This window comes from Sceloporus occidentalis, unplaced genomic scaffold (genome assembly GCF_023333645.1).
Source record: "Sceloporus occidentalis isolate IW3139 unplaced genomic scaffold, rSceOcc1.0.p SCAF_2, whole genome shotgun sequence".
NCBI lineage: Eukaryota > Metazoa > Chordata > Lepidosauria > Squamata > Phrynosomatidae > Sceloporus > Sceloporus occidentalis.
The window spans coordinates 128,245,238-128,258,449 of NW_028316982.1; the positions used below are offsets into that span (position 1 = coordinate 128,245,238).

Consider the following 13,212-nt stretch of genomic DNA (forward strand, 5'->3'; position numbering starts at 1 on the left):
AATGGAAGCTTTGGAGCAGGAGTTTGCACCACTTGATTGAACCACTTCTTTGATGGCAAAGGATTGGCTATGCGTCCCTACCCTTATTTATTTTATTTTATTTTATTTTATTGGGAAAGGAAGAACTAGCAGAGAAAACTGGACATGGGGTTGCAAATAAGGTCATTTCTGACTGCATTATTATAGCTTATTAACAAGATAAATATGTAGATTAGCCTTCCGCAGTATAGATCTTCTTTCTCTTAAGGCAGGGGTGGGTAAGTGTGGAAGGTGAGGGGACTTCATTAAACCACTAGGAGACATTGAAGGGTTGCACCTGCTCGCAGAAAAAAAATTGTCCCCCTAAATGCCTCTAGGGGGTATGCTGAAACAGGTATGGCTCCGACTGAAGGTCCTCAGCACATATCAGTTAATCTGGATTCTATCTGGGGTCCCATTTTCCCCTTCTGGCTACCTAGACAGCCAGTCTGTGATGGTGGTGCAATCCACACATTGTTAACATCAACACTCCACATAAGCATTCCTAAATGTTGGAATCTCAGAATACTTATATGGGATAATGAGCAGGCTCTTTGGTATTCTTTTGGGCTGATTATTATAAGCAGTAATATACAAACATATACATTCCCCTTAGGGAGAAACACAGACATGTTAATGTTTGATGCTTGTGTTCATCACATTACATCACAGTGTATGTAAGGGATCATATATTTTATTACATTATGTGACAAGTAAGATGTTACACTCATAAGAATTGAATCTTTATCTCTCATACTCACTTTATTGGGCTTTTTAGTACTATTCACTTAGAATATCTTTATCATCTCAAATCATGTAGTTTATCCATAAAGTATATTATATTTTTGGTTGATGAACTATATATCTCTAAACAAACATCTGTGAACACAGGCATCAAAGAGTCAGGCTCCTTGAGCACTCTGTCTCTTTCTAGCAGCATCTGTTACATCTCTATTAATATCTATAATGGGCATCCATTATAGTCATAATGGGACATATACCTATTTTAGCACAGCTTGGATGTTTCTCCTATCAGTGGCATTGTTCAGCATATCTGATGTAAACAGTTGCTGGTCACTTCTGACAAGAAATTTCATCAGACTGGCTCTATAGTTTGTTAATAAAGATCTCTGAGTTTTTACACTGAGCCTGAGTTTCGAACTTTGGTATCTTGCTGGACATGACAAGAGGGTTTTGATGCAACATTCAAGACACACTGTTCCTGATAACTGATAAATTGCTCGGTTATGCTGAACAATACTAATAAGAGAAACATCCAGGTAAAATAGGTATATGTCCCACTCCACTCATGAAGCTGGTGGCTCTTATGTCAATGGGAGACAGCAACCTCCAGATCTATAGGAGTTAGGAGGAGGATGAAGTTGTTTAGGATTTGTTTATTTTAATGTATGATTTTAAATTATAATTGTTTAATTGATGTTTTAGGGGAGGTGGGATGTTGGGACATGGGATTATATGTACAGTGGACCCTTGTTATACGCTGGGGTTTGGTTCCAAGATCCCCCGTGTATAACAAAATCCGTGTATGCTCAAGTCCCATTAAATATAATGACATAGCAAAATGGAAAATCAAGGTAAATTTATACTTTTTTGGAACATTTTCAAATCGTGTATGCTTGAATCCGTGTATAAAAAATCTGTGTATAAGAAGGGCCGACTGTAATTGTAATTTGTAAATTGCCTTGATTGTCATTGACAGAGAGGCAGGATATAAATATTTTTTTATTATTATTTATTTATGTCACTGTTGCTGTTATATTCAGTGATATATGGAATTATTAAGATGTAATATTAGTACAACAAACATTACTAAAGATCTTGTAAGGTCTGAAGGGGAGGAGGTTAATGGGGGGAGTGACACCATGAGTTATTGCACCAGGTAATATAAATCCTGGTGACAGTGCAGCAAAGGCCAGTGTGGGCAAGAGGCCTCTTGGCCACTTTTTGGCTAGCTGCTCAGTTGCAGTTTCCTAAGATGACTAGGTGCAAAGGCAGAAATTCTTCCCTGTGAGGAAGAGTTTGGGAGCAGACAGAGGTGTAGCCAATGTGTGTGTTGGGGGTTTATAGAGGCCACATGCTCTGGACAGGAGAATGGCATGGATGGGGAAAGGGAGAGGTTTTAACTATTGGAATCAAAAGGGCTGTTTCCAAGAATTGACCCCCCCCCCCCGGTACTCCTCCTCCTCCTTCCCCAGAGATGTGCATTCTTCATACAGCTTCAAGTATTACCTCCCCCAGACATTGTTTCTTCTGCTACCTATTCTCTCAGCCTGTCCAACAAAAGAAAGTAGAAACAGCAGTGCAAATCCAACTTGCCAGCCAAGTCCTGGCAAAGCTCACAAAGCTAAAACAGGATCCCAAATTAGAAAGCTCTGTTTTGCCACCACTTCTCCCCAATTGCCATGTGCTCTAAAGCCTCCAGTCATTCAGTCAGTCCCCAAATGACACCACTCTAAGTCACAGAAGTGATGCCTTACACCCGAGCCTTGCAAGAATTTTCCAACCACCAATACTAGCAAAAGATGTGACTAAGGCAGTGAACTCATGTGGAGCAGTGAAGAGCAGAAACACCACCACATGAATGGGAATGCATTTGGAGAGTGACATTATGATTAGTTTTTACAGTAAGGCTGCAGTCCTATGAAGTTAAATTGGTTTTTGGTGAGAGCCACTTCTGCACCTTCAAAGTTGCAGCTAATTTGAGATGACCAGATTCTTTGCATAAAACAAATGGTGCAATTTGGGCATCAAATATTGTGGTGATGTAATCTTTCATAAATATGAAGCTAAGTATTCTCTTCATTTATTTGTAGTTACTAGCCATCTCAGAGTTGGAAATTATTGGTGCTGGCCGGGAGGCGAAAAGAAGAAGAAAGACCATTGGTTGGTATATATTAAGAACTTAAAGCATTTCTAATTAATGAAAAAATTAAACTTAAAACAAAAACCATATACTTTACTTTTTATATGTCACGATGAGGGGCGAATTGGCTGTACTTTCTTGTCATAAACTTGGCAGAGTGAACAATTTCTAAAATTGTCCATGATCTCAGAATAGCAGAAATGATTGGATTGCAGTAGTTGTACACTTGATGCAACTAAGATGAATACATTTTTCCACTTTTTTTATTTAATTAAAACACGAATAACAAATAATGACACATAATAACAAACTAACAAGCATTTTACAAATAGACATTATGTACATATACGCATACATATTATACATATTATCAGTAAATCTCTAAAGCTAAACACTTCCATTGCTTCCAGGAAGCCAATTGGTATCCCTCTTTTTTAGTTTATAGCAAATACTACCAAGAAAAAAGAAAAAACTGTATTAGTACATATATCCTTTACAGTATTTGTATGGGGAAAAGGAAATAAGAGTAAAGGGAAAAATTCATATAAAATTATAAAAATATATTTTCCTTTCAGTTATATCCATTCAATCATTTAAGCCAGAGAAAAGGAAAAAGATCCTGTATTTTAATCTCTTCATTGAATATTAATTATTATATATATGCTATATTTCGTCTAACTCCCTAATTACACTGCTTTCATTCCATCATATATATTTAGACAATTCCATTCTTCTTTAACCATATCAACATTTTTATTTCTCAGGTTGGCGGTAAGTATATCTAGACTTTTAGCCTCCCTGATTTTGACCAACCATGCCTCAGCTGTTGGGGTTTGCGGGTTTCTCCAAAACTGGGCATACAAAATTCTGGCCATGGTGATCATATACAAAATTAAACGTGAGGCTTCCTTTGCCTTTTTGTTTTCCAAAATTCCAGTCATATTTAACAAAAACAGTCGAGGGTCAAGTGGGATATCTAATTGTAAAAAATTAATCATCAATAATCGTATAGATCTCCAATATTCCCTGGCTTTCATGCAGGACCACCATAAATGGAGATAATCACCTTCATGCTTATCACATTTCCAAGATGTTTTCTTCACAGTTTTATATATCCTATTCAATTTAACAGGAGTCATATGCCATTGATACATCATCTTAATATAGTTCTCCTTAAAGTTTTGACATAAAGTAAATTTTCTAGTCACTCTCCATGACCTTTCCCATAATTCCAAGTCTATATCTTTTCCTAAATCTTGCGACCATTTCACCATGCAGTTCTTTACTATTTCATCTTCAAGATCTCTACCTTTCAGAATTCTATAATGTCTTGAAAGATGTCCTTTCTCTTTATTTTCTATAATCTTATCCAATTCATTAGATTCCATGGTAATTCCAAAATTAACACAATCTGATTTAAATCTTTCTGGTATTTGAAAGTAACTAAACCAATCTATTATAATATTCTCAAATTCCAATTGTTCCCTTTTTTTTAAGGAGATCATTCTATCATTTCCCCTGAAAACAATATCAGAATATCTAAGCCAGGTCCTATTACAGATTTTGGACCTTTGTTGAACTGCTTCCTGAGGATACACCCATTTAGGCATTTGTCTGTAAAACAGAGGTTTTACGTTGTTCTATATCAACAATAAAGATCTTCTTATGAAGTGATGTTCAAAATCTCTGTTTTCTCTTACTTTGTTATACCAGAGGAAAGCGTGTAGACCAAATCTCAAATCATTACCTTCTAGGGATAGTAATCTTTCATCTTCTAACTTGAACCATTTTTCTAACCAACACAACCCAGATGCAAAATAGTACCATTTAAGATTAGGGAGGGCGCAGCCTCCTCTATCACACAATTGTCAGGGTTAGATCTGATGTAATTTAACAAAACTTCGAATGCAACCACAAACAAAAGTGGGGATAGGGGGCAGCCTTGCCTTGTGCCTCGCTCTATTTTGAAATAAGTAGTTCTTTCATTGTTCACTATCAATTGAGCCTTTTGCCAATATCCAATTGTAAATCTTGGTTCCCAGATTCATCCATTTCAATATTTCCTCCAAATAGCTCCAATTAATCCGGTCAAATGCTTTTGATGAATACATTTTAATTAATGAAATACATTAAAGATAACTGGCAATTAGACTTCAAGCTGAAATGGCATTTTGATGGGTGTGCCTTCAGTGACAGTGCTAATGGACCAGCCAACCATCTGTGAAAATCAGAGGTACCGAGACCACCGAAAATTGCTCCCCGGGCACAAGAAACTCAAAGACAGTTCATGAAGGTATAATTCCCATCCCTGGTTTGCTGCTGCAAAAGCAGCAGGACATAGTGGGATGGAGGGGACCACAAGCAGGACTCACCACATCTGGTCACTGAAAACAGCACAAGCGCCACATCTTTTACATTAGAATAAAGAATAAAGATAATGGACAATTCAGCTTTCTCTTTAACCTACTCTATTTTTATTAGTGGAAAGAGAGAAAGGAAAGGATAATGTACTCATATTTCTCAAATGAAAAAATTAAATTGTTCAACATTTATGTGTACATGCATGTTGCTGAGTTTCAGCATAAATTTAATGAAATACATTTATTTCTTGCTTCATTCTTCTATATTTTTAATTGAATAGATACGGAAGTAGTGGAAAAGCAAACAAAGGAGGAAGCTATAGTAGAAAATGCCACTCCAGACTATGCTGCTGGGCTTGTGTCTACACAGGTAAGAGTTGACAAGAATATTATATGTCCGCCAAGTTGTAATAATCACTTATATAATAAACATCCATGAATTTGCCAATTCTTGTAAATTTGCAAAATCAGGTTTATCGTTAAATGTGGGCTACTGAAATTCCCCCAACCTAAAATTCCTGCATTATTTTTTTAATAAGGTTAATTTTTTTTCAGAGAAAGAAAGGAAAATGTGTGCACAACATCCGATTGGCCTTCTAAAATGTGGGGGTGGGGGGTGGGGGAGGTAGTTAACCTTTAGGGACTGAGTGCATCCATTGCCTTTGCCTTATTCTTTGATCTTCTCTCCTCCTCCCTTCCTTTTTTTAATTTCCCTCATCCCTAATGCCAGTCCCAACAAGGGAGAGCTTCTTATTGAAAGTTCCAGAATTTACTTTAGAAGGTTGGTCATGGACCAAGAGGAGAAAAACAAGTGTAAAATAACAGCTTAGTTTTTAATCATTCATTGCATACCATCTTGGTGGTGTCTTGGGATCTCTTGGCATGCGGAGAGAGACTGGCATTAAACTTGAGAACAAGGAGGTTTTATTTAAAGGATGTTGGGTGCATCCACCAATAGAAAAATGGCAAACCCATATGCAAAACAAACAAGGCTTTTAAACCATATAGAATCCTATCTATTTTAGAACTGATTGGCTTAAAAATGCTGCATAGGCAGAGAGTGAAGCAGATGCCTCAATATCTTACCCCCTGCCTGGTGTTTTCACTGATATGTTACAGCACTGTGTGCTTAAAGCATGTATGCTAAGTGAACGGCTTATCAGTATAGTCACAGTAAACACATTCCAAAGAAATCAAGCTCAACAAGTTTCTTACCTCATTCCCCCCCCCCTTTTTTTTTGGTCATAACCAATATCAATGTTTTTGACCAACTACCTATTATATTTGTGGGCTTATCTATTAATTTTAGACATCTCTAAAGCACAAATAAATAAATAAATAAATAAAAGCTTCATTTTTACCTCGCCTCTTTGTCAGAAGACAATTGAGGCGGCTTATAATTAAAAGAAAGCATACAATACCCAATATCCCAATTATTCCATCCCTCCCAAAAAGGGGTTTGGGTTAATGTTTAATTAAAACATCAATTAAACTCATTAACCATTAAAATAATACATTAAAATAATCAGAAATGGGAGAATGGGGCTAAAGAGTACTCAGTGAGATGGTGGATTGAATTGGTGGCTGGGTTTGCTATTCAGGAAAGACCTGCCGGAAGAGATCCGTCTTAACAGCCTTTTTAAAGCTGTCCAAGCTGGTAATATAACAGATCTCCTTTGGCAGGCTGTTCTATAATCTGGGAGCGGTTGCAGAAAAGGTCCTCTGGTCTTTATAGGTCGCAGTAGATTCTACCCAGAAGACTAAGTGTGCAAGGTGGATTATACAGAAGGAGGCACTAATCATTTCAACATAGTTAGATCTAAAACAAGTACAGCAGGATGAGGTTACTGATAATAAGTTCCCAAGGCACCGGATACAAAAACGTAGCATAATTAGAATGGCAGTTATTGAAATGACTGACTTCAACAGTGTAGCGATCCATTCCATATTAGGCAATTAACCTCGACAGCCCACATATTATTCCCACTCTCCTGTATTTTACGTATTATTCTGACTCCATCCTGTCCATCACACCTTTAATCACAGCTCATGACCTGTTAACGTAGAAACATTTTTCTCCAAGCATGGTGCACACACACACATCACAGTGATGGCATCTAATTCTCTCCTGTTTTGGAGGGCAATTTCACCGAGATAGTTTATTTCTAGTTGGAGAGAAGAGACTGTGTGCTCTAAGCACATAGTGCCTTAACATAAAGTGGCACTAAAGGCTTTTTTCTCTTTCATGGGAAATGTTTACTATGGCATTTTCTAGTTTCTTGACACCAAAGTGGAACACCTGTTTCACAGTAGAGTAGAATGCAGAGTTCCTTTTTATCAAGGTAGTGGCATATTTAGTTTTCTGTCCTGGAGGTGGGTAAAGCTCCCAAGGTTTAATGGTTTGGCACTACTAATTTTTTTTTTTAGAATTTGCACCTTGGCGACTTGGTATGTTATGGTGCAGGTACCCTTTCATCCTCTGCGTAATGCCTTATAAACTGGCTTGCAGCGCAGAAACCAGGATTGTCCAAGATGGGTCAGCAAGCATACTGTCCTCTTTGAAATGTTCTTTATCATACTCTAATCCTTTTCCCTTATCCTTGCAACAAAACCATGGATACTTCTGCTGATATTTAGCATGGTGTCACCCTCAAGTGTCATGGACAATGTTGTTATAGCTACACATAATCTGAGACTGTATAGTTTGCAACATGGTTAGAGGGAAAGTCTGTTTCTAAAATTCATGTTATTGATGTTATTCCACTGCCACCCATCTTCTAATACTAAGTGTGACGAACTGACTTACAAACCAGCCAATCAGAAGCCAGAGATCCACTAGCCAATCAGGTGCTGGCTGAGGAGTTTAAACGTTCCGCTTGGCAGTTGGCTTGTGTCAATTAGGGTTTGGAATCCTGAGGGATGAAGCTGGAGTTCAGTGGGGGAGATACTTAGTGTTAGGTCCAGAGAGGGACAGTATTAGGAGAGTCTAGAGAGGAGAGACTCAGTGTAGCCAATCTCAGAAAAAGGGGTTTGGGTTACATAATTTCTTGAGTGATAGTATAGCCTGTGCGGCTGAGTTATTATTGGAAAGTTAAAACCAGACTTGTATATATGCAACAAAGAAGACATAGTAACAACTTCATGTCAAAGTTACCTTTACCTATTCTGTGTTAAAATAAACTTTTATTCTTGTTTAACTATACACTTGGCCTGTGATTTAACATCCATCCACGCTACTGACTTTTAAAAACCCACAGGGGTGTTGGGTCAAAAAGAAAGGACAGAATTGTGAGGTGGTGGGGAATTGTTACATACTAAGTTCTGCAACCCACCCCCACCCCTGCGGATAGCAAAATCCACAGATGCTCAAGTCCTGTTGTCCCTAATGGCAGTACAGCCATGTGGTCCTGTCAGTTTATTTCAGACCCTTGCAGGTAATGAGTGAAGAGGTCTAGCTTCTTACATAAGTTTTATGCAGTTGACATTCAAGAGTAGGAGCTGAAAAAAATTGACATGAAGAATAATGAAGAGATCTGCTTTCCAATCCAGGTCCATATCCCAACAAGTGTCAGACAACCTAAAACAGCAGACATGGGGTGGGATTGGGGGCTTCTCAATATAAAGTGTGGTGTGAGGGTACACTTTGCTCGCCTCTGTCTAAACTAAAGATATTCTGCTTGAAAAATATTGAGTTTGTATTTTGTGCTTTACAGAAACTTGCCTCATTGAATAATGACCCTGCCCTGGCTTCTACAAGTTATTTGCCTGCAGCACCCAGTGTTGCACCATCCTCTTCTTATGCTCCAAGTTCTGAAACACAGCCCAGTAAGTAACATGCTTTTCTCTTCAATTTATTTTTTGCACTTGTTTGTCACATAATAATCAGTTTTTCAAAAATAAAATGAAATAGCACAGTGCTATTAATCTGTTTTAAACTTAGGTTTTTCTTTGTGGTTTCTGTGACTCATACATACGGGAATCTCTGTGCCTGCGCAGACCATTTTTGGAAACTTCTAGAGCTGGATCTCTTCAGTTGAAGGCCCACTCCCCACCTCCCAATACCATAGCTACAGTGCTCAGTACATTTCCTACTCAGTCTCGCATCAGTGCTCTTTTGTCCACCATCACAGTTACATCATCGGCAACTTTACTGTGTTAGCATCTTTTGTTTGACATCTTCTCTATTTTTCTCCTGGTTCATAGCATCTACAGCATTATTCAAGCAGTATGTCTTCTACAGTAGGAAAATAACTGAGACAGATGGCCATTCTAAGTGCCTCCATTGCTTGGGAGAGGCCCATGTTATGGATAAGTGCTCCCACTGTAGAGCCTTTTCCTTTTCACACCTGTTGGAACAGGACTTTGCATCTGAAAACAGTTCTTTATGTGTCAGCTGTCAAAGCTACTGACCTTGCCCCCCAAAATAGGCCACTTTTCACAGCCTCTAAGGCCTCTAAGGGCTTTGTCTCATGTGCTTTAGTGCAATCAGCTCTGTTTTCTGACATACCAATTGATTGTGCTGGTACTGATAAGACTCCTTCCTCTCATTAAACAGTTTTGGTACTGTGAACTTCAGAAACACAAGGCCTTCGGCCCCACTTGAATCCAAGCAGGCTCCATTTGAAATCTCTTAAGAAAAGGAAGAATCCTTCAAATTTTAGGCTTAGTTCAACTGGCTGGGTACCTGATTCCATTTTAGTATCTTTGTCTTTGCCAAGATGGCACAGTTCTGTTAGTTCTGTCAGTCTATCAAGGTGAGCATCGTTATCCAATTATGACCTGTACTTAATTACATTATTTTGTTCCCAATAGCTGGATCTGTTCGAGAACCTTTGCAAGCTAAAGAGGAGCCTACTACATCACCCACCACTGCAGTGCCAACTCAGTTTAAGCAAAGAACACCCATGTACAACAGTAATACAAATGTAACTGCAGCAACACCTACCTCCCCTGTGACTCCACCGGCCACCACACCAGCTACACAGGCACCACAGGGTGCCACTCAGCAGGCACCACCCAAGAAAGACCTCTACATAACAGTAAGAGAGATTTTATCACACTTATGTACATAATTAGTTTGAATCTAAATATCTTATTTGAGAAATAGCATTTGTTAGCTTGGCTTTTTAAATAGTAGGAACTGAGGATTACTAAATAAGACAACTAAATTCCTGGACATACTCTTGTAGCTCACTGAGATTGTTTCCATTCTTTAGGTCTATTACAAATACATCCACACTCTCACGGTAATACTTAGTCTCTGTTAGAGTTCCACAACTTCGATATACCATACTGAACACAACCCACCAATTTTACTTATTGGGGCATTTGAGAATAAGCCTTCCATTTTAGCATGTGTTGACAGCTTTCAGTCACTTTGCTCTGTGCTTTTTATCTGCCCAGCAGAATCACCTCCAGAAAGGTCTGAGTGATGGAGCTCTTAAAATCAATCATGGTGGACAGTACTTGCAAACCCCTCCTTTCTCCACCTGAAGGGCCTTGATGCAAGGGTGTGCTATGGCCTCTTGCAACAAAGATTTAATTGGATGAAGAGTATTAAAATATTTTTAGTATTTTTATAAATATGTTTTGAGGGCTTCTTTCTTATTGTTACACTCTTGTTTCCATGAATTAGAGACTAATGTGTCTTGTTTTATATTAGTTATATTTATATATTTTTTAAAAAATAAAATAATAATCTCTCTAATTTATATATCAGCAAAAAAAATACAAGGAGGGTTTGTTGCTACATATTTGTGTGTGTGTGTGTGTATACACATACACATAACTATAATAAAGTTCAGCTACAAACTAGTGCAATACAACTGTGCACAGTTAATTCTTCATTTCATATAAACTGGGTTAGCTTTGAAGCCCTAGCTAGAGTGCTTTTGTCACTGCTGTTTTTCAGTTGTAAAGCAAAAATAAATAAATAAATACAAGAAAGGAAAGTAGAAAAGGTAAGAATGGCAATGTTATTGTATCAAGTTGTTGTTTCCTCTGAAATATAAACTTCTGGAATATCTTTTGTAGAGGGAACAAATGAATGCAGCACAAGAAATGTTCAAGACAGCTAACAAAGTGACAAGACTAGAGAAGAACCTTATTCTTGGATTCATGGCAGGATCCAGAGGCATGTATCAAATTAAAGCATATGTTAATAATGTGCTTAGAAATTGATGGCTTGTCTGACAAGAGTAAGAACTTCAGCTGAAAACAAGATAAATCAGTCTTATACAAAGGTCAGGAAGAGTGGCTTCATTTTCTCAGAGGCATCATGATAGTCACCTTAGATGTTGGTAGTAGGACCCACGTATTGGAGAGACTAGGTGTCCATGGTCATTTTCAGCACTTTCTCTTTTTGGAGCTGTTACAAAGAACATAGTTTTGTTTTGTTTTTTCATTGCTGTCTGATGAGAGGGCAGGACTAGACCTATGTTCTTAAGGTGTAGGAGGGTAGAATTCAGTTGAATACTAGAGGAAATTTCTTAACTTTAATAATAATTAAGCAAATCAGTTTATATATAGAGGATATGGGATTGTTCCTCCATGGAGGTTTTCAGACAGAATTTGGATAGCTAAATGCTAGGATGTACTTTCTTGAACAGGATGTACTTTCACTGAACTAGATCAAGACTGGGCAATCTTTTTCTTTGTCAAGCACCACATTCCCTGATGGGAGGGGAATTTGTGCTAGCAGTGAGCAGGACCAAAATTAAAAGTAAGCAGGCCCCCTCTTTTCTCTTTCTCTCCACTTAGTCAACTATGGGGGAGGTGGGAAGAACAGATCGTTCTTATGGTGGCCTGATCCATATCAGGAGACTTTTGAAATTAGGCCAACCGTGACATATCATGCTGATGACTATAGATTGCCTAGCCTTGGAGTAAAATTGTCAACAGAGTTGACGTTAGGTTTGATCACATAGAATGGAAAATATAAGAGGAAACGCATAATGCACTACCAGGGAAAGTGTAGTTTTCTGCTTAGCCTCTTTCTCTAGGTTTGTTAAATTCTTCTGATCTTTAAATGTATATTTTTTGTCTCCACAGAAAACCCTTGTCAAGAGCAGGGTGACATAATCCAGATCAAACTAAGTGAGCATACAGAAGTGCTGCCAAAGGCAGATGGAACAGGAAGCACCACCATGTTAGTTGATACGGTCTTTGAAATGAATTATGCTACTGGCCAGTGGACCAGACTAAAGAAATACAAACCAATAACAAATGTTTCTTAAAAAGTTCGGTAACAAAAAAAAAAGTTGTAGACCAAATGGACCATAGGATAAGCCAGCTTGTACTTTGTGTCAACTAGGCTGAAAAACATTCCTGTGCAGGCCTCATTATAATCACCCAGCATCCTAGCTGTGATTGACTGAAGCAGTAGGAAAGGACAAAATAGGAATGCTTTTATTTTTATTAAAAGTTTAGGGGGACTATACAGTGATTCACAAGAATTGAAGGATCAGAGCTGAAACACCTCTGCCTTTAAGAGAAAGGGGATTATATTCTATTTTCTCAGGTGAGAATATTGAGCAAAAACCTTCCAGAAGAGCAAATTTCACAACAGTGGTGACTGAATGTTTAGATTCTGTGTTAACAGTAGGCCCTGCTGTACTTGCAGTGTCTCTTTCTCTTCTGTAGCAGAATGTTAATGATTTATGCCATGTGGAATGGCTTCCACTGTCATGGTTTTTACCAAGTATTGTAAAAGCATGAAGAGTATTCCTTGGATGTGCATACATTAAACAATTAAGGATGCTTTTTGTAAGGTTGCATAATGGCAAATTTGCATTCTTCACCACCTAGCGGAAAGCTGTAGCCCATCCTAGTACCCTAGTGTTTGTACCGTAACATTTGTGCATTTCTTATGTAAATGGGTTACATTTTTACATCTTTCAATAAATAAATAAATAAGAAAGAAAGCCCTGAGACCAAAAGATAAAATTTCAA

At 38.0% G+C, this 13,212-nt stretch overlaps 1 protein-coding gene across 3 annotated transcripts in view; it reads left to right on the forward strand.

The window, feature by feature from the left end:
• LOC149319016 (negative elongation factor A-like) overlaps positions 1-13,212 on the forward strand; it is a 38,629-nt gene extending 25,417 nt beyond the window's left edge. For all 3 annotated transcript variants that reach the window (XM_089510942.1, XM_089510940.1, XM_089510941.1), the window contains 6 exons: positions 2,853-2,922; positions 5,544-5,632; positions 8,976-9,087; positions 10,075-10,301; positions 11,296-11,395; positions 12,313-13,212. In XM_089510942.1, the coding sequence (XP_089367068.1) occupies positions 2,853-2,922; positions 5,544-5,632; positions 8,976-9,087; positions 10,075-10,301; positions 11,296-11,395; positions 12,313-12,497 (783 nt within the window). In that variant the 3' untranslated portion in view covers positions 12,498-13,212. The remainder of the gene's footprint in view (positions 1-2,852; positions 2,923-5,543; positions 5,633-8,975; positions 9,088-10,074; positions 10,302-11,295; positions 11,396-12,312) is intronic.